Below are 22202 nucleotides of genomic sequence, written 5' to 3' on the forward strand. Positions count from 1 at the left end.
TTGAACAAATAATAACGTATCGTAAAATTTATGTATGGAATTAAATAATATTTGTATATACTTTGAAAATATATTCGGCGAATCTTTTCGCATCGTGAATAATTATCTCGTTACAACACGGACGCCGATAAATCTATCGTGCTTTTCGAATAACGTTATTATAACTTAGATTGCAGCGCATTCGCTATTCGATAAATTTGATTATTCGGAGAATATCGCAAAAAATCTTGGGGGCTCGTTTTTTGCTCGGAGGAGAATTTGTCATCTCGACACAATCGCGATCGCGGAAGTTCGCGGTCGTGAAAGGACCACAGATTTCTTCATTCGCTCTGACGAGCGTAATAGGGGCGTGCTATTAAGAGCGTTGCTACAATACCCTGCACGAGTCGAGACGAGTCCTTTCAAAGACGCTCTCGCGTCAACGTCGCTTAACTAACCGTACTTAACTAAGTTTTCGTATCCGAGAGACAGACAGGAAACAATTTAGCACGTGTAAGAGAAACTTTACTTATATATAAAACATTTAATTTGAGAGAAAATTTCTGCTTTAACAGATATTTCCATTCAGATTTAGTTCAATTGTCCAATTAATATGACAATCGGTCGAATCTTTAATTAAGAGAAGATCAATTTGAAATTTGTCGCGATATATCCGTGTTTAACTTTTTATCGCAAAAAAAAAAATACACACACACACACGAGGATACCTATATAATAACGAGGACCATTTTAATTTTCTTTATAGCTATATATGTATTACATTTTATGAGATACGGCTAGTGCCAGTTGATCGTAATTGTCCGATGCAACTACTTCTCTCGATGAAGCGGAGAAGCCGAAGGGAAGACGGATACTGCGAGCCATCTTGTCCTTCGAGATCATAATTGAATTTCGCTTCGCTGCCTCCCGGTATACGTGACGAGACGTAAATGCGTGTAGTAATTTATGCTTCGTCCGTCGTTGTCCTACTCGCTAAAACATTAAACGGAGACATATCATGAGCCGGACACATCTCGGTTGTACGGAAATCCTAACTGGAATCACATTCACATGACTGTGGTCATGAGAATTCTAGCTTAATTAACAAATTACGAGACGTACCACAATACTTGTGTATTCTATTAATTATGTTATCTTTTACACACACACAGTACAGTCATTATTTATAATTCTTATAATCTGTTTGTATTTTTATCTTTGTATATATTTTTTTTTGTAAGTTTTTCTACACGTTATATCAATAATATTTTTATATAACATAATAAAACGCGATATAATTAGATTCGTAAATAGATCTCGTTGTAATAGTAAAATCAAATTTAAAGAAACAAGTTTATAATTATCTTCTAAAGTTAAAACATTTTTGCCGATTAAAAAATATTAGTACAATTTTGGTTATATATATATATATATATATAACTAAAGCGATAAAATTTTTAAAGATAATTTAAAGAAATACGGTGACACACATTTTTGACACGCGGTGTACGATTTGAGAAAGCAAATGTCATAATTAATGAATCGGTTAATTTCTACTTAATTGCTAATTAATCTCGAACGAATCTTCCTCCCTCGTAAACACGCTTGGCCGATCCCCGTTTCGACCTTGCCGTTATTTTCGTTATCGATATTATGACGTCGTTATCATTGGCGTGGCGCGCGCTGTCGGAGTCTGCAAAGGCTGGCGGAGCGGAAGTGATAACGTCAGAACCATTCGATCGTTCGCAAGTACTGTTAGCAGTGGTTATCGATAAATCGACGTAACGGCATGAATGTGAACAAGTGGCGCGAATGTACCGGAAGCATCTGTCCCTACTGCGCTCGATCGCCGTCGATTTGCCGAGGGAAGAACGCTTCGGGATAAGATTAACTCGCGGAGATTGCGAATCTCTTCTCGCAAAGAATATCGAAATATAGCGTACTTTCGAGATCCTTCGCGTTTAAATTCGAACTAACCGTTCGTTTGAATGACATTTTAAATCCGCGCTTACCAACATGTTTATCGAAGATTCGAGATCGCACGATGTTAATTATTATTAAGGAATATTCTCCCTTCCTCAGTGGATAAAAGTTCATCGATTATTTTCTTGGCGTGTTAATTTCTTGCCTGACAGACTTTGTACAAAGCGGAAGATTATACTGTCGCGAGAGAAAATCATTTTTCTTGGGCTCCATTTAACGGATCAAGACATTGCTATCTCTCTTTTTCTTCAAAAAGAACGCGCCGAGTATTTCGAATTCTGAAATATATAAATTAGATAACAAGTGATCGATTGACACGATCAGCTGATGGATATTCTTGGAAAAACAGAATGTATGAGGATGTAACGGGATGTAACAGGATGTACTTTTAGCGTTTGTATTTTTGATCGTGATATTCGTAAAAGTCACCTCTTGTCACCTCTTTCGAAAGCCCCGACACGGTATTACAGATGTTTGTAACGCGTTACTTGAGAAAGATCTCAGCCGCTTGACATAATCTCATTGACGTGTATATCAATACTTCGAAACTAGAACAACTCAACGTCACTTCGTATCGTCAACATACATGAAAGAAGCTATGATATGTCTCGAGGGAAAGTAATTTTCTTCTATTATCTCTCAAACTCCATAAAATAATTCATTTTATTAAATTGAAAATGTGAATATAAAGACCTTTTGCAATTTTATCAAAAATTTGTTCAAAATCTGATTCTTCGATCTTGTAAAGTTTAAATATTTTTGATTAAAATAATTAATAAATTTCGTCAATTCTGATTTATTTTTTTACACTGTTGCAATTAATCTTTTCGCTATAGATTTTTTTAATCACGAGTAAAACGCGAGATATTAATTTACGATATTGAATTCAACGCGAACCACAATTCTTTTATTATCTATATTTGTCGGTTCCGATTGTTCGATAAATTTTGTCAACATCTGCTCGAAAGCCACGAATCCAATCACTAATTGGACCTTAACATTCTATTCTAGCACGTATTGCACGTGTAGTCTCGATATTGCCGATCGGTCAATTAACCCAGCAATTAATTAATTGATACATGCCACCGAATTTCCCCTTTATGTGTGTGTGCAACATTTAGTACAATGTTGTTGGCAGTATACCGAATCGAGAATGAAATATTCTAGTATAAAACATCTTTGTATATTTGATACTTATCTCAATTTAAATTAGATTTATTACGATAAATATTTATAACGTAAAGATAAAAATCATTTTTAATATTTCAAACAATAATCGCTTCGAGCTTAAAATTTAGACGAGAAAAAGTGATTTTGATGCTTAAAAAAATATATTTTATTTATATATCTAATTAATTGACGAGTAAATATAAATATAGAATCAGAATCAGAATCTTTGAAATTTAAATATTTTTAATATAGCGTAATTCACAAACTATTCTTAATTTTAAATAAGAAAATTTTTGTTTATCTCTTGTAAGTGTTGAAATAGAAATAACGAAATAAAAATAACGATTACAAAGATAATCTGAAATTTCAAAGACTCTCTCTGAAAATTCTTTTAATAATTTTAATAAAAATTCTTATCAATATCTTTCCCTTACGGGAATAAGTTATAGAAATTTTATTCATCTACCGGAAGATGCGTTAAATAGAATTCTGCTTTCAAGCCTCACCGACTTTCTATCATTAGATTCAAGAGTCACTTAGGTACACTCGACAACAAGTTACAGGCGAGCATAGAAATACTTTTCTGTGGATTCCTTTAACGGCAATGGACTTTTTAGTAAATGGACTCTGCCTCTTACAATTTTCGAGAAATTCGAAATTTCTCTAAATTTCTCCGCGTAAAAAATCTACTCTAAATTAAAGATCTAATTGCGGCAAATTCAGATTAACAAACAATATTTATTACCATAAATAAAAAATTAAAAATATTTTTTTTTTTGTAACTTAAAATATCTTTCACGCCTCTCTTAGTCAATATTTGACTCCTGCTCATTATTTCGTCCTAATTCCGGTTTTATCCATGAGCTAATTTTTTATTTTCGAAATGTGCCGAAAATGGACATTGTTGCGATTGTCAACTTGATTTCTACATTACATTTTATATAAAGATTTACAAGTCATGAACGGCTTTGAAAAATTTTGGACTATTTTATTCTGATTAAATGAGAATAAAATAGTCCAAAATTTTTCAAAGAAAAACAAGTAATCAAATCACGCGCGACACCACCGAACGGAGGTTTAACGACGGATGCAACCCAAAAAAGCATTTATGGAGCCTGTGATCCGTCCGCGCGATAATGCTCCGAAATTGGCTCCACTTTGATCGTTGGCGCGTTCGCGCTGACGATTGCAGGCATCGCTCGCATTATTTTGTAACAGCCATTGAGAGAGGTTTTTTTTTTACGATACGACCATCCCCTCCTACCCTTCCGTACCACGCGCGCGCGCGCGCGCGCGCATCTTTATGTCACGGCTGAATGGACAGGACAAGCAACGACTGCCGTCTTCTCTATGAGATAATAGGCCCGCGAGGCCGTGCCATTCAGCGGCCGGGATTCTGGCGACCGGATTGAATCAGGATCGAGAGAGCGAGACCGAGAAGCGAGAGGCGAGGGTGGACATCGCCGCTGCGGTCCGCAGTCATGCTCACCATACACAACGAGTGAGTACATCATTTCCGGGAACATCTACATAATCGTGCCGGGGAAAAAGCGGGGTTGACGATCGGACACCCCTTGTAACGATGAAAGACGTTTTACGCGGTTCGATGATCCGAAAGCGACTTCACCCTATAGTCTTCGCACCAACGACATTTTCGTAATCAAAGGGCTCGATTCGCGCGTCCTTTCGACACGGTTCGTCCTGTATCGCGATTCATTCAATATTTATTAGAGATATTTTCGAAAGATTGTGATGTAGCGAGAATACGGAAACGATCGTATCCCGCCGCCTTTTCCCGATCTAATCTCTCACCGACATCTGACGCGATGCCGATCAGATGCCTCGTATTCGGCCGCCAGGCTTCGTCGCTACTTTACGACGGATCCGGAGCTTCTCACCGGCTTCTTCCGAGCTTGCTAATGGCTGCACATTAATCTGCTGTATGTCGAGAGTGAGTATGTCGCGTTTCGGAGATATTTGAGAAACTGCATCGTGCATGTTGCAAAGACTCGCGCGAAACGAATATGTATCGTCTCGATCGCAACACGAACGCTACACGCTTTTAAGCTACGATTATATACGATACATCGAATTGAAACTGTCTTTGCCTTATCCGAGGAGAAAGAGGAGAGAGAGAATTTTTTTTATAATCAACTTTTTAAATTATAAGCGATCAGAGGTGAAAAAAGAATTAACATTAAGCTTCGGAAAAAAAAGTGTTAACGAATAATAAAATTTATTTTTCATTTAATTGAAAATAAGATTCAATTATTTTACAATATATATTGTATAAGAATTTATTGCGAGGATATTTTGATATTTAATAAAGAAAAAAAATTGGCAATTTTTGCAATTAAAAAGATGATATTCATTTTCATCGAGAGAGAATCGATTTAAATTTGCGCGAGAAACTCATTAGATAAACTATTTGCCAATGATATCCTATACATCGCAGCTTTATACTATGGCTTTGTATCGTAAACGACTTAAGCTCGCGTGAACTTCAACTTTCGTTTTACAACCGCAATCGTGATACAAACTATACGCTATTAATCCACAGATATTGTACGCAAATACGTTGTTCGTGATCTCTCTTCCTATACAAAGTAAACAACAATAATAACAATGCGAGATAATTAATTTTCTCAGCAAAGGGTTAAGCGGCATTTTCCCATAAAGCAACGTTCGCCGATAGCACGAATAATTCCACGCGCGAAAGGGCTTAATTAATCCTACCTGTTTACGAGAGTCTCTCTCTCTCTCTCTCTCGTACTTGGGGAATACAAACGAACTCGAGATATGCCTTACAATGCGGGAAACGGGGATGGATAGAGAGCGTTTCAGTTTCCTGACGCGACGAAGCCATTAATCCGCTTGGCCACTCAATGACGAAAAGCAGCTTTCGAGCAGCTTCTAGACGATTCGCATTGTTCGACAGCTTTGCGGATCGTGGATCATCGTTGTACGTGATGAAGCTTGCATGCGAAAAGGATTATCCACTAATAACATGGCTCGATCGTCATGATATTTATGATTGATCCGCGCGAGCCATAAATAGAAATCACTTTGATTTTAAAGAAAAATATAGCGATCAAGTATATGTGCATAATATTCGTTAATTGTTTGTGTGAGTATTATTTATTATTACATTTATTAATAGTGTATATATGTTGAGTATAAATAAGATATACGTGTTTATATGTATATTATATATTTTTCTAACAAAAATATAAGAGAAAGTTTTTTTTTTTTTTTTGTAAATATTTGTGTAAATGTCCGAAGCAGCTTATATTATATTATATATTGTATTTATATTTTATTATCATTGTGCATATTTAGATGTTACTTTTAGATTTTAAGTCGATGGCAGCAAATGCAAATTAATTTTCTAGCTTTCTTCGCATATCATATTATCCTAATGCGTATGTCTATGTAAAAAAATAGAGTATATTCGATAATTAAATTTTAGCCATTTAAATCCGCTTGCGATAAACATCAAATCGAAAATATATGATAGTAATATATATATATATTTTTTCAAACGAATCAAAGAAATTATCAGAAATGCCAGCTTTGTAATTGTATCGCATTTCTCCGCTGCATTCTTGTCAGCATCGAATTTAATTCCCATCGATCATGTGACATTTCTGTCCCAGATTGTAGGGCGCACACGGGATGTTTCGAAAATTAATACTCTCGTATAATTAATTTACAATTTATCTCTGAAACAATCACGCAAGATAAATGCGATTCTCATTTCCTCGAATCTTCGCACTCTAAAATTCGTCGAAGGATTAAATAAGTAAAATCTTCAGAATTTCTCAGAACTCATAAAACAGATTATTTCAGAGGAAATAATGATAAAATTGAAGGACCGCGAATCACTTTGATGATTTTCCCGAGCATTCCGATGCGTTCTCAATTCTTGCCGCGAGTTTTCGGATTTCTGGTTGCAAGATTCATTAGCGGTACGAGAGCGATCCTTGCATTGTCGAGGATACATTCACATTGTTCCAAGGATGGCGAATACTTGAAATTCGAAAACACCTTTATCGTAGAATGCAAGTTCGTATAGACACAATGCCCAACGTACGCGCATCCATGTAATTCAATGGTTCTTAAAGTTTCTTGCTCATCTTCTTCACTTCTGCAAATTCTCTCTTTCAATTCCAGTTATCACTGGTTATTTAAAAAGGGAACAGAATGCGATATTCAATGGTGAGCAGACGTATACCATTGAAAATAATCACTTAAATATTAGTTTTGTCTAATATTTATATATTTGAAAATTTACTTTCCATAAAGATATATGAGAGGTCTAGAAATATATGAAATATTTATTTAAAAGGGATAAATTAAGATTATGAATTAAAATAATAATTTAAAAATTAATTATCAACAATTTTGTTATTTGAAACAATATTTTAAATGTTTTAAACTTATATATTCTAATATTTCAAATATTTTTTACTTCTTGTATTATTTTAAATATTATGTAATAGAAAATATCATTCGTAAAAAAATTTATTTTATTCTATTTCGCAAAAATAACTCTAATATAATTAAATCAAACATCAATAAAAGCAGACTCTAAGAATGTATAAACCGTAAGTATGAAGTAAATAAAAATTTAGTACAAGTTTGTAAAAATATTGTTTAAGTATTTTACTGCCTATAGAGTAAAAAAGAATTATTTCGATTGATTATTTTATTTAAGGTATTTAACAAGAAATATATAAACTAAAATATTTCAAATAAGATTTTAATTAACATATAGATATGTAAGATTATTCTTTACATTAACCACACACACACACACACACACACACATTTTTGTAAGTTAATAGAAGAGAGATAGTTTCATAAATAATTCATAACATAAACATAAATCTTCACAAATATTTATATTTTCCATGTTAGATATTCTCTACGTCTGTCGTCCAAAAAGTTATTCGAGGAAACATTATAAATATTATTTCCACAGATCTACTTACGAGAAGTTACATCGAAATTTACGGGAAATCAAAGTGCATTTCAAATTTTCGGCAAAGATTAAATTAATTCGATAAATCGATACGGAAGTTATTAGATTTCGATACGACGTTCGCATCGCCGGTAACGCGAGATGGTAAACGAAGACACGCTCCGTTGCAATTAACTGCCTGCTTGCAAGGTGGCCGTTCTCCCTCTTGCTCTAACCAGGACAGGCAGCAGCGACACGCCATTAGATTATGCATCGATGTTGTTGTAGTGCAGTTTATTACCGTGTTACTACATGCGAAGGCAAAGGGTAGAACGGAGATGCATATTGTGCATCGCGTCACAACCCTCAGTGGCCAGGGCCACGATTATCAAGAAGTCGGTTCCCTTTAAATTTTCGAAAGCCTAGGTTACTCCAAGATGTACGATGTTTTAGAATTTCGTCGTAAGACTAACAAAATCGATGATACTTCAATGCAATCATCCAAAAAATAAAAATAATTTCTTACCGAATATTTAAAAAATTTTTTAATTTTTACTTTCTAATTAAAAAAAAAAAACTTGACCGTTTAAAGAGATGAATAAATATCTGAATTAGATCTGATAGGAATGAGTTTTTTTTTTTTTTTTTTTAGATATACACTGAAATAAACAAACACACAAGAGTATCTAAAATTCAAAGATTACATCGCAAATCGCGAACATTCGAAAAACTGAATTCTTTTAAAAATCAAGATTGGAATGGTTGAAAATTTTAAATTAAAATAAAAATCGAAAAAATATATAAAATAAAAAAAAAGGAACTTATCAGATCTGTTTAAGCTGTCTGAAGCTAAAAAGACTTATAAAACCGCAAAAGAATCTATAATAGTTGAAAATTTTCAATTAAAGCGAAAATATAGAAAAATAGAAAAAAAATATGTAAAATTAAAAATAGAATTCTTTTCAGATCTTCAAGCTGAAGCTAAAGAGATCTATAAAACCGTAAAAGACCCTATACGTAATTTATCGAGTTTACTTTCTTAGAAGTATTAGATGAAGGTTTCTTTCCACTTCAATACGAAATTAATACTATTACGCTATTTTCGCTCCCGCTTTATGACGACGGCAGTTTCCTGCCGTTGACAAGTTTGAAAAAAGAATGTATATCGGCGGATTATTAATTTTTTCCTTCCCGATATGTAGCCTCATGTTACAATCAGACGCTATTCAGAGAGACGGCTTTGCTCTCAACGACAGCTTTTGATTTTGCCACCTTCGGGATCGACATCAAAGACTCTCAACGAAGTCAGAGACTTGCTCGTTGCGATCGCTTAACCTTTTCTCTCTTCCTCTATATCTCGTGAATTCTGGAAATAACGAGACGACAGAGAAAGAGATGAAACAGATCGCGATCTTTTTATCTTACCTTCGGGAATTTTCCTCGTGAATCCCAATTTTCGCTGCGTTTACGAGCCATTTCGATTTAACGATAGAATAAATCGTGGCAAAATGGGAAATTGATCCACTTTAACGCATATAATGTCCATTTATCCGTTAAAAATCTTTCGTCGAAATCGAGATATAGAAATAAATAACAAAATTATCTTCTTTCGTTCGTATTTCAAAGCTGACTTTTAGAGAAATTTAACTCGAGGTGTTTCCACTAAAATATGATCTAATTTTTAATAAGACAAATTTTTCCTTCTCTCAATCCTCAGCGATACTAATATCAAATGTTGCTGTATTTGCTTTATTTTTCTTCAGAACTTGATAACGCGAAAGAAAACAGAATGAAGAAAGTGAGAAAAATAAAAAACGAAAAAGCGTCGAGTTTCTAGATTTTACACGAATGTAACAAGCTACGTGGTTATTAAAAAAAAAAAAAAGGAGTGGAAAAGGGAACAGGATATATTTCCGCTTTCTGTTATCGAGCTCAAATTGCAAGTTCGCAATTGCAAGGCTTTGAACGCGAGAGCTCTCTTTTTTCGCGGCGTAGCGTGATTGTGAAGCTCGCATCGCGTTTAATTACAAAGACCCACCGGCGAACTTGTTATCCGTCGGCTTGTCATTATTATCGCGATTGCGAAAGCTCGGACGTACGAGGTGACGTATCGTCCCAATAAATCGGAAATAAAAGCTTGACCCTCATCGCGAACAATTCCACCGCAAAACGATCGAGCTAATGATAGATTTTTAATCGAATTTCCCCCATAGTTTCTGAACTTCAATTATATGACGTACATGTATCCGGATTGTTGAATTGTCCTAGATTTTTGATCCGTCAAATGGTTAAATTTTTAATATTTTTAAACGCTTCGATTTTCTTCGATTTTTAGATTGCCCGAATTCGAGAATTCGACTCTTAAATTTTTTTACATTTTTAGATCTTGCGCGTGTATATATATTAACACGTATATTATGAAATTTTGAAATCATTAAATTTTTATTCGATGATAGAATGGACTTCCTTTTTTTTTGTTTTTTATTTTTATAATACAATCATATTTTAAAATCCATTTAATGATCATATTTAAGAAGATTCTAGAATTTAAAAATTCTAGAAATTTTTACACTAACAAAAATAGTTACATGTTTTATTGCAAAGTATTGCTTCTTTTTTTTTTTTTGCTCTGCACTATCATTATTGTATTATCATTATTATTGTATTATTTTCGTTATTATTTTTCACCTGCATTTTCATTTGCATCTGCAATTAAATAATAGATTCCCCATTTTAGCCTTTTTTTATAAATCATATTTTTTTAAACATTCCCCCAACGTATTCCTGTAAATATTTAACATACGTCAAATAAATAAAGTTTTCTTCTTGCAATAATTTCTTATAAATTCGAAAAGAATAAAATAAATTGATCGACTGAACGATTTTAATTTCCATTGCGGTCTCTTCAGCATGTCGCCGCGCAACGGTTCGTGCGTGGCGGAAGTGAGCTCCGTGAGGAGTCTGTCGTCGGATGACGTTTCGGGGACCAAGGCAAATCGGAAAAAGTCATGCTGGGCCCGTGCGACCGATCCGGCCCATCGTCGCGGCCGGCGGATCCAGCTGCTGCAGATGCTGGTTCTGCCCTTCATACCGATCCTTGCCCTAATCGTGCAGACTGCCAACACTCTCCACGACATCCTGATCTATCGTCAAGAGGTGTCCGACATAGAGTCGCAGGTGAGCAAAATGAATCGAATTAATTAACAGAATTTCGAAACAAAATTATTTTTTATTCGATTTATTTATGTATCGACTCTCTGAAAAAAAAAAAAAAAAAAAAAATTATATACGATATTACCGATTCAACTCAATGAGAAGGAATAAAAGAACGTCAGATTTCGAATCAAAATCATTTGTGTAATTCAATTCCAATACAATCTTCTCTCTATAGAATGGAGAAAATATTATTTTACAAAACTCCGATTCAATTTTAGGAGAGAAAATAGAAAAAAAATACGTTTTTATAAAATATTCTCTTCGGCAGAGCACCATTTACGAATATATTTAAAGTTTTATACAGCAAAGATACACATTTTACATCATTAATATTAATATCAATATTTATCGATCAAATCTTAATAAAAAGAATTTATTAAAATGGAACATTTCGATCAATGATTCGAAAAGATTTTACCCTGTCCAATACAAGTGCAATAACATTATCCGAATTTGTTCCTTATGATTGAATATAAATCCAGAGAAGCAAAACGAATTAATTCTATTCCGATTCGAATCTCTAATCTTTCTTAATTAATCAATGTGTTATTATTTATACTGAATACATATACTTCGTAAATCATAACATTAAGCGCGCGCGTGCCTCTTTTTTTATCTTCTATTAAAAATTCTAAATTTAAATTTTTAAACATTTTAAATTTAAATTTTAAAATCTTGATTTTAATTTTTCATTTATAATTGTTCAGAAAAAAAAAAAGAGATATAATTTATATTTTTATATATCGTGTGTTCCGAGAGAAGAAGGTTATTATTGAAAAGTTAAATATTTGAAAATTCTTCAACGATTCCATGTATTAAAGTAAAATTTAATTTAAACAATCATTCTGGTCCTATAGCTACCTAAGCGAGTTTCGCCGAGAAACTCCAATTTTATGAACTACTACTTCTCGACATTATCTAAAGCGAAGGGTGAATAGTTACGCGTGCGCGTGCATCGTGCCCTGATAATTATGTAAAGAGCACAATTACGCTAGGTTGATATAATTCACCGGTGATCGATCGGCGATGGCGATTCATTTAAAAGTAACGAGAGAGAATGAACAAATATACCGCACCTACGGTATTTTTACGTTCTCCGAACAATGTCGTATTATAATTAAGGCCTTTCTACCACCTCCGCAATTAATTGCCTTAATCCTCTCATTTTCAAATTGCATTTAACTCTAACAATAAAAAGGGAAAGGCTTTTCTCGCTTATGCGTGTTCATTATCCTAATATAATGGAATAATTTTCTTTAATCGTTCAAAATTATCTGTATGAACGTTGTGAGTGTCGTTTGCAACACATATTCTCAGAGATTCCAATTTCATAAATTAATCTTCCGCTTCGACGATCTGGAGATCTTTATTGAATACCTTCCCGCGGCTTTCTCTGCTAAAAATATTCCCGAACAATCAATGAAATTTTCCAATCACGTGGAAATACGAAACAGAACTCACTGGGGATATTTAACGAGATCGAACGATCTCGTTGATTTTTCCCTAAAACAATCAGATGAAAATGATAAAAATCTAACGTGTATGGCTCATGATAGATAAGTAAATAAAAACGCTTAAAGCGCGTTTCGCGGCGAGATCGAGATGCAAGCTCGCGAGCGTTGATCATTGGTGTGTGTGTACGTGCGTGCGTGCGTTCGCCGTTTCTATTACGAATATGGCGACTAAGGCCTATTGTCGATGAAAACGACGGGTGTTCGTTGAAAATCGCGCCGAGGGCGAGATTCGATTTCCGATCGGCGCAGCGGCAGAAGAAATTACGTTACAGCCGTTCTTCTCTCGCGCGCGACGAGCCGTCTATTTTTATTTTATTCTCTCACGCACGTTCGGATTATCGACTCGCGCGCGTACACATGCCACATTGTCGCCCTTTTGCTACTTCGCGGCAAAGGGGAGCGCGTGCAAGGGACGATGAAATAAAATAAGATGAGAACGATCGGAGAGGAAGGGGACAGTGACGTAATTGATGTTTAGCCTCCCCTCGCATGGAAAAATCTAATCTTAGGGGTACGTCTAATATATCTTGCAAGTATCTCAATTATATTATCCTTCAGTTTTTTATTAAATTTAAAGTATTAAATTCAAGTTTCACAAGTTAATGCCATTCCATAGAATCTTTAAATAAAATTAATATTATCTTAAAATCTTTATATAGATAATAAATATTTTTATATAGTAACTATGTATATTTAATAATTACGATATCAAAACAATATATATATATAATTTAAGATTATTTTTTGAATTATGTCAAATTAAGATTTAAGAAATCCGTTATACAATAAGTAAATTTCGATCAAGTGAATTTTAATGCGCTTACCATAAAAATATAAATAATTATTGCGCCGCATTTTGTCTCGCGTCGTTGTAAAAAGAAAATTTCCACGCTCTACCTAATCGTCAATCTACAAAGGTATTAAACGCGGCCCTCATAGGAATAAAGGGTAGATCAAATCGAAATTCATTGCATTGATGTTAGCTGCCACGGTCTTCGATCTCTAGTTACTTGTTTGACGAGCGTCGAAAGAATGTACGTATGTTTGCGATCGTCCTCGCACTTGTAGACCGACAAGTGTCTCGCACACGTCGATGCACCCTGCACTTCGACACACCCTCTATAATTTAACACACCGCAAAGAGCTTCTGGAAATTTTTCCTCGGCTCGAAGTAAATTCTAAAAACTTTTCTACGCTTTCTTAAAAATGTCTACACACATTGGACTTCATCATTTCTCGTAATATTAAACTTTATCGCCTTATCAAGTTAATAATTAAAATTTAACATTAATAAAATTTACATAAAATTTATATAAATTAGTTTTATAGTGAATACGCTCTGTATGAGAACAGAACAAAGTGTAATAAAAATATATAAAGCTCTAGAATTCACTGAAAGCTACGCGAAAAATAATTTATAATTAAAAAATTATGGTGTGAAAATTTTATTAAATAGAATATTTAGAGCTAAACAAGCTCAATAGAAACAAGAAATTAGTATTCTATAAAGAAGAAATTTGTACAAATAGAATTCTTGGAAGTAATCAAGATGAATCAATTTTTTTAAAATCTCAGAAACCTGAAATAACAATAGAATTTGTCGAGAATTCATGCATCTTATATCAAATGGGAAAACAGAGAATCAGAAATTTTAAAATTGAAAGAAAAGAAAACAATTCCAGAAATATATACATAAATTTAATAATAATTTCATATATAATAAAAGCAGTATATTTTTTAACTTATATAAATACAGCGATTATAAAATCACACCTATCGCGATATCTTGCTGAGTTCACGTTCATCCTCATCTTATCCTTCCGGCAACTTTGCCAGAATTTCATCAGAGCAACGACGATAACTCGCTCGAGACGCCAAAATTCCCGGCTTGAAAAGTTCGTGGCACGCTAACAAAGTCTCGGATTATTCCGCTGTATACGATCATTATTGGCGAAAAGTTGGTGGAAAGCTAGTGGAAAACTTTCTGTTGTAGTTTACAAGAAGATACTCTCAGGCGAGGGTACAAGATCCTCGAAAATGATTCACGATGAAAGCTCTTATTCGAAGGCGAAAAGAATCGTCGACGAAACATCAACGCACTTATACTCGTATTTACAATTGTGAAATATAATTATGATTGCTGTACAATTTGTAGCCGTGCTAATAATTGTTCCGGGCATCGTAGCGAGAATCTCGTAAAACAATTTTATCACCGGTACCATTAATGCAATATTAATTGCTGTCGCGAGCTGGTGGATCGAAACAGAACCAAGAACGGCCTCTCGAATGCGCTTTTAGATTGATGAGATTTCTTAGCCATCGAGGAAAATTTTCAGTTAAACCGAACAGGCGAGAAGTTGTAAGGGATCCCGACAGCGGAGATTTATGACCTAGGATCCGTCTCAAAATTTATACGATCGAAAAAAATCTAACAATCGGATTCTATCTATATCTGTGGATTTAATAATTTGTGGAATTTGAGATCTATATTATCAAAAGCTGCGGGAAATGAAATATCTTGTATCCGCGGCGCAAGAAAATAGGACGATAAATTTAAATTTGATAATTTACGAATCCATGAAGGAAAGATTTAAAAAATTGAGAAGAGCATCTATCGTGAATATCTCTACCGAGATATTTCTTCGTTTGGTCAAAACGATCGGGAAGAGTGGCAGTGGCCATTCAAGATATTCGAGACTCGGACTAGCCACTCAATATACGTTTCGCGAACATATCCACCACTTACAAGGCTGTCCACTCGAGCCTTACAATTAGTCCTCCTCTAACGAAAATTCCGCGAGAACATCCCTAATACTATTATTCTGACAACAAGACAATTCGAGCGTCTTGTTCGTAGACAGAAAGGACTTCGCGAAGAATTGCCAGAACGGTCCTTTATTAAGTGAACGATCAATTTTCAAACCACATTGCATTCTTCTGAAAATTTCATGCTGACATGTGCGTATTCCTTGATGGTCGATGTCAATTGCAGGTAACGATAGCCACGGACTTGGGCAAAATGGTCACCAGGATGCAGCTGGAAAGATCCGAAGTGGCCTTTTTCATCTACACCAACGGTAACACTCTGAGGTACGTGTTCCTTTAATTATTTTTTTCCTTACAGGATATACGTCTCGGAGTTTGAACTTTTAAGTTTAAATTTTTTCCTGCTCTCTTTAACGAGACTTTATTATACAATATAAATTAATATAATCCTCTTTTTTAATTTTTGTTTTTGAGGTATTTTATCTTTTGTTTATAACAAAGCTGGATCTCCCCATCAATATCAGACGCTTGTTTCTATAATAACGCAATTTAATCCTTCTTTTTTTCTGTATTTTTTGATACACTCCGTGTAATTATCGTTCTACCAGAGCAATTTTTAATTCCTGTTGATCCGGCCACGTGCCTCAACGACGAAGTTCGGGTCTTCATCGATCGTGCGGAGAAACCTCTCCGTCTCATTTCGCGTGATGAGAACGGACGGCTTCCTCCATTCTCGCAATCGAGATGCAAAGCGCGTAGTTGCAACACGTTTCTACAAAACAAACGTCTTGCGGAATATTGAAGTAGTAGCGAACAATTTAAAAGAGCTTGGAAAAGCTTTGCGAATCGATTAAAAGCAAAACGTTCGGTGGTCTTACTTTGAATCCCTTTGAACGAAACTTCTTGACTTTTTGACAAACTTTCCTTCACAAACACTAAACTTTTCGCATTTTTTATTCACGGTTACGTAAAAAACAGGTCGGAAAGAGATCTTAAAACATATAATAAAAAAAAAAAAAAAAAAATGTTTAATCAACAGAGGTAAGTTCGCATATTTAATCATGGATATATGTATATGAGATATATGAAAACTTTTTCTTTTTTAACAGCTGATTTTATAGATTTATTGTATTGTACTTTTGTTATATTTTCTCTCATCCTTAATTGTCAATGTAAGTTTAGATATTCATTCTTGTCATTTTCTCCTGTCATAGTTTCTTTTGTTAATTAATAATTATAAATTAATCATTTCAATAAATTACATATTCTTCTTCCTAATGCGTGTCATTCTTTGTCTGAAAACCAGGTCGAATCTGACGCAGAGATTTGCCATAACCGATCAGGATCTCCACAACATGAGCACGTGGCCGCTGGTGTCCGTCCCAAGGGATGAGAGCAAAACGCAGACGTACGACGTAGTGAGCAAGGAGGCTTTCCAAGCGCGCCTAGAGGACTTCAGGTAAATCTAATCGGTCCCGAAGATCGTTCGAGCATTGTCCGACACAAAGGCGGCCGACGACCGTGAAATTGCGGCCGCAAAATTCTGGCCATAGCTCGTTAGATATTGTGCAGATCCTCGCGCATCGTTTCACTCGGATGACATTCGGGTGATCATCGAGCGAAACGTGCATGGAAAGGATGACTAAAAATTTGTTCATCGATGAGAATATTCAAGGAAAAATGAAGCTTAAAGACATTTGTCAAAATTGAAATTCTCTTGCGGTCTTTCGAGATTCTTAATTTCAACTCTCTTCTCGAAATATCCTCCAACGTCCATTTAAATGAATATTATAAATCTCTAAGGGTAATTAAATATCGCGAAAATAGAATCATTAGAGCAACTATAGAAGGGATGATCTATCTTTCGTAAATATGCGAATCCTTAACGTCAAGAATAAAATTTCAGTTGTCGCTATATTTCCTCAGATCCGGGAATTATGTATTTTCACGGACGCGAGCAATCTTTACCCAATTAACTTAAAAGGCATCCCGCGCGTTATGTAGATCCGTTTCGCTAATTACACGATAATTACGCCGCGCGGTGAAGGGCGGCGACGCCGACGCTCTTCACAGACGGTAATTATTGTATTAAGACAAATTGCGGCTCTCTACGAGTGGTATCGCTTTGAGGAGCGTTAGTACATATAAACGGCAGTTAATTCTCGTGTTAGCTTTACCCCCCTATTCCTGCGCGACTGTACCACCCGTCACCGGTATGGAAAGTTACGGAGGAAACCCGGAGCCGTTCCCTCGAGTCCTCGTCCGGACACTTGTTGAATTTCCATTCAGACTACGAATAGGGAATTCTCCTCTCTCTCTCTCTCTCTCTCTCTCTCTCTCTCTCTGTCTCCCGCTCTTTCTCCCGCGGGCTCGTATCCCGTCTGTAAATATTCGCGCAGACATCGAGTCGTATCCCGAGAACAGGTGTTCCCAATATTTGATCGAATGCTCGATATCTGGAACGCGCTACGGCCGAAGAAGATAAACATCTCTTAGAAAATACGGTGTGTATTAGTTCTTTCAAATTGAATTCTTCAAATACAGATTAAATTTTAATTTTTATTACACTTTAATCTATCTAAGATATATTTTTTTTTAATACAAATTGTTTGAGCGAAAAAGACAAATCGGGATTTCGTTATTTGCGAGAAATCTTCAATATCAAGAATTAACAAAAATTGATCGAAATAGACGAGTAAATTATATGTATGTATATATATATATAAACAATTTTTATCGTTATTAAAATTTTACTGCAATATTTTGCGCAAAAGCAGATTTCGTTGCGGAGAAAGTTCATCGTTGAATTTTTTTTTATTTTACTTTTTTACACACGTACGTACACAAAAGTATCGGAATTTCCAACGTACGCGGTGTGATTCGATAATGGAGGATAGCGCGATATTTCATCGTTAATGTTGGACGCGCGTCGCACGGGAGAAAATCCTCTCCAGCAGCAGAGGATGGTGTATCTGTATCAAATGGTACATGGACGTAAGATAACGCGTCGCAAGATGCGACGAGGTCGTCGCGATCTCGTATTTTCTCGCAAAGGGAATAAGGTAGAAACAGGCGGAAGGTAAAAAGCGAACGGTTATCATTTTCCACGGAAAGGAAAACCGTACCGACATATTTACGCGCGAGGATACGGAATTTTTTACGTATGTACATTACGTAGCGCCTTTCAACTTTCCTACCGAGAAAATGGCCAAATATGATTGCTTCAATATTTTACACAGCAACATTATACACAATAGATATTTCTCCTCTATTTTCCATTAAAAAAGAAAGACGGAGAGTAAAAAGCATTCTAATAAAAAAACAACTCATACGCACACTTTTAACGAGACAAAATTGTGGAAGCGAGAGATTGCGATAGGAAAAAAATTAATTATTTTTAATTAGGGTCTTAGGGGCTTTAATTGGAATGCAATCTCGCGCGTTTTCGTATGATAGTCCAATTAGCGATCCCTTCGCGAAAGTTTCGCTGGCGAGCGATTTGTCGCCTTTGGAATTGCAATGGCTTTTCGCCATATTATTTCGCTTTGACGTTTTAAAGGATGGAGTTTTTCGATGAGAAAAAGGCGAACGATGGTTTGTCGTTTAACATTTTGATGACATTTAAATAACGGTAAATACAATGAAAACGGTTGTGAATTTTTGAAGCTACGCTTTAAAGCCAAGAATCAAGTACATACGCGTACATTGAATCACTAGATGCGATTTAAATTTCTCTTCTCTCTCTCTCTCTCTGTTTCAGAAATAAAATTGTCACAAAATGTTTTCTAAAATTAAGATATATTTAAATTATAAATTTTTGATTTAACATTTACTTCCATTTAAAATTGCATCGGAAATTACAGCGATTGAGAGAATATTTCAATGATTTTAAGGAACGAAAAGCTCCTTTGTTTTTCACGCGTCGAAAAGCCGATTAATGAACAAAAGTCTCTTAATTAAAAATTTCTCGATTTATTGTGATCTTTAAATGTAAGATTAAAAAATTCTGTCACATGCACGCCCGCGTGTCGGCTCACTTTTACCGTCGTTTTAACTCGAGCGATAGCACCCAGGCGATTTAATTAACGTGATTTTGGCGCCGACGATGCCGAACGACGGGCAATTTAATCGGAAACGTCCACCCATAACACATTTGTCGATTAATTCTTTTCCTATCGTCTAATTATATATGTATATAACGGAGGGTCAAAAGGCGTGGCGCGCGCGCGCGCGGAAACGGGCGAACAGCGTGTGCACATGCTTTTATAATAGCCCTCCCAGCGTGTGTCACATTCGACTTGTCGCATCGATCGATGATAAAAATATTTAGCCCTTCGTCTCTCTCTCTCTCTCTCTCTCTCTCTCTCCCTCTTCTCGCCCGAGCGGAGCGGATCTGGTAAAATCGAATGCAAATGCCCCTGACGATCCTTTTAACTGACGACGTGACATGAACGCGGATGTTCTCAGGATATATTCAGTGTTCTGAAAATGAGAATTCCCTCGGAATATCAGCGAAAGGATCTGGAAATAAAATTTCCGAATCACTCTCTCTCTCTCTCTCTCTCTCTCTCTCTCTCTCTCGCTCTCTCCTTCACTTAGAATATTCCCGGTATAGAAGAGAAAAGATTCTAATATATATTTTATTATTCTTTAAATACTGTTGCAGCGTATCATCTTCGAACGATTGTTTAAAAAAAAATTTAAAATATTCTCTATCATCTATAATTACATCTATAATTTCTGATTAATCGTAATCGCAGGGTATATCGAGAGAAAGGAATTACGAGGCTCTTTAATTCCCAATATCTAGACGCGAAAATCCACGTCGGATTTTCATCGAACGAGCAACAGAATTTTTTTTCATCGATTACGCAGACGGAATTTTTTTCATCGATTACGCAAACGAGATGACGGAATAATGATCTTTTCCCGTCTTTTTTTTTTTTTTTTTTTTTTCTGAAGTAGATCTCAGGTAACTGTCAGTCGAGCTATTGCCACTTTACGGGGCGGGCACGCTGAAATCGCACCGATTTCAACGTGTCGCGCTCGGGACAATATTTATAAAAGGCACGTTTTTCATTCCGGCGCTCGCGTAGCGAAAACGGCGACTGCCAAGCACGTACGTCTAATAAATCGATAGAGCGATAAATTATCGATATAGGTAAGGCCGACGGGCATCGAGACAGAATATTTTGTACGACGACATTCTCACTCTCTTTCTCTCTCCCCCCCTCCCTCCCCCTCTCTTTCTCTCTCTGTGTCTTTCTCTACCAATGTGACAATGGCGTTACCGATTTTATCCTAGAACTGTATAGCGAAAACTTAAATTTCGGCTCGGTTATATATTCATGCGCGACATAACTTCTCTCTCGAAACATCGTGTATTTTTATCTCCCTTTTACGTTAGTAAAAAGTACGAATACGCCGTTATATATATATATATATATATATATATATATATATTCAGCGATATATTGCGATCTATCTGCGAACATGTAAAAGGTCACGCAGAGTGGAGAGTGAATTTCATGTTTTTTTCAAAATCAAATAATTAAGAGCACTTTCTATTACGAGCCAGTTTCGTTAAGTGGAGTTAACGCATTTTCCAGTGAACCTAACGCGTTTTACGCATTTTCTTTCGAGAGGATGATTTTGGCGAGATGAACGTGAACAATCAAACGGACACATTCGTAGATATATAAATTCGTAGAGAAAATTTTCATTCGAAGCTAATTAATTGTTCAATTTAATAATTGATTCGCCTGTAGCGAAGCTATCATTATTAAAACGTAACTTCTATCCAACATAAATTCACGATTTTAATCTCTTACGTTTTTAATAAACGTCAATTCGATTTTTTTAAGAGAGAATTTTAAAATTCTAAGATTCCAATTTGATTCTTATTTATACCATAATAGAGAGAGAAACAATCAATGTAATAATATAAGCAAACTATTTAAAGTATAATATATTTTTAATTAAATTAATAAATTAATAATTAATATATACATATAAGAATTATATTCTCAATACATTATAAACATTTGCATATGAATGAATAAATAAATATGAATGTCACAAAAAAAAAAAACTTGGAAGAGTTGAATCTTTAAATAGAAACGATGCGTTTATCTTGCGGAAGAAATATTGGTGGGCATCGAAAAGATCGTCCCGAGGCGATCGAACAAGAGGAAAGGAACCGAAAGAGCGGAAATAAGGCAGAGACAAGAAAACCGCACAAGTCGTACTCGCAACGGATATCACAAGACTATAACACACCCGGAGAACACAATTGCGACGCATTTGTGTCAACCGATAACAAGCCGCTCTAACAATCTGTTTCTTCCCCGAAAAGCTTGCGGGGGGAAAAAGGCAAAATCTCGCGTCGGGGAGTCCGCTCAATGCGAAAAGATGTAACGGATTCCTCCCCTGTACCTTCTCCACAAGCATCTTCCATTTGCTTTTCATCTTCATACTGCTCGTGGGATTTTTAGTTTTGACCGTCATGGGAAAGACTCTCCTCTACGAATTCTAAAATGTACTTCTATTATTCTGTCTACATTCGGCGAGATACTCGATAATATTATATCTCTTCTTCCTCTCTTGAATCC

The 22202-nt window shown here is 35.4% G+C and overlaps 1 protein-coding gene across 11 annotated transcripts in view; it reads left to right on the top strand.

Moving 5' to 3' along the window:
* The window catches only part of LOC138940997 (uncharacterized), a 33554-nt gene that overhangs the window by 3456 nt on the left and 7896 nt on the right, over window positions 1-22202 (top strand). For 6 of the 11 annotated variants that reach the window (XM_070310243.1, XM_070310236.1, XM_070310241.1 and 3 more), the window contains 3 exons: window positions 11005-11272; window positions 15818-15915; window positions 16898-17050. In XM_070310243.1, the coding sequence (XP_070166344.1) occupies window positions 11006-11272; window positions 15818-15915; window positions 16898-17050 (518 nt within the window). In that variant the 5' untranslated portion in view covers window position 11005. The other 5 variants (XM_070310245.1, XM_070310239.1, XM_070310238.1 and 2 more) reach the window with 4 other exon arrangements.

Source organism: Polyergus mexicanus, unplaced genomic scaffold (genome assembly GCF_030449975.1).
Source record: "Polyergus mexicanus isolate NDT 795.1 unplaced genomic scaffold, iyPolMexi1.0 SCAF_18, whole genome shotgun sequence".
Classification (NCBI taxonomy): Eukaryota; Metazoa; Arthropoda; class Insecta; order Hymenoptera; family Formicidae; genus Polyergus; species Polyergus mexicanus.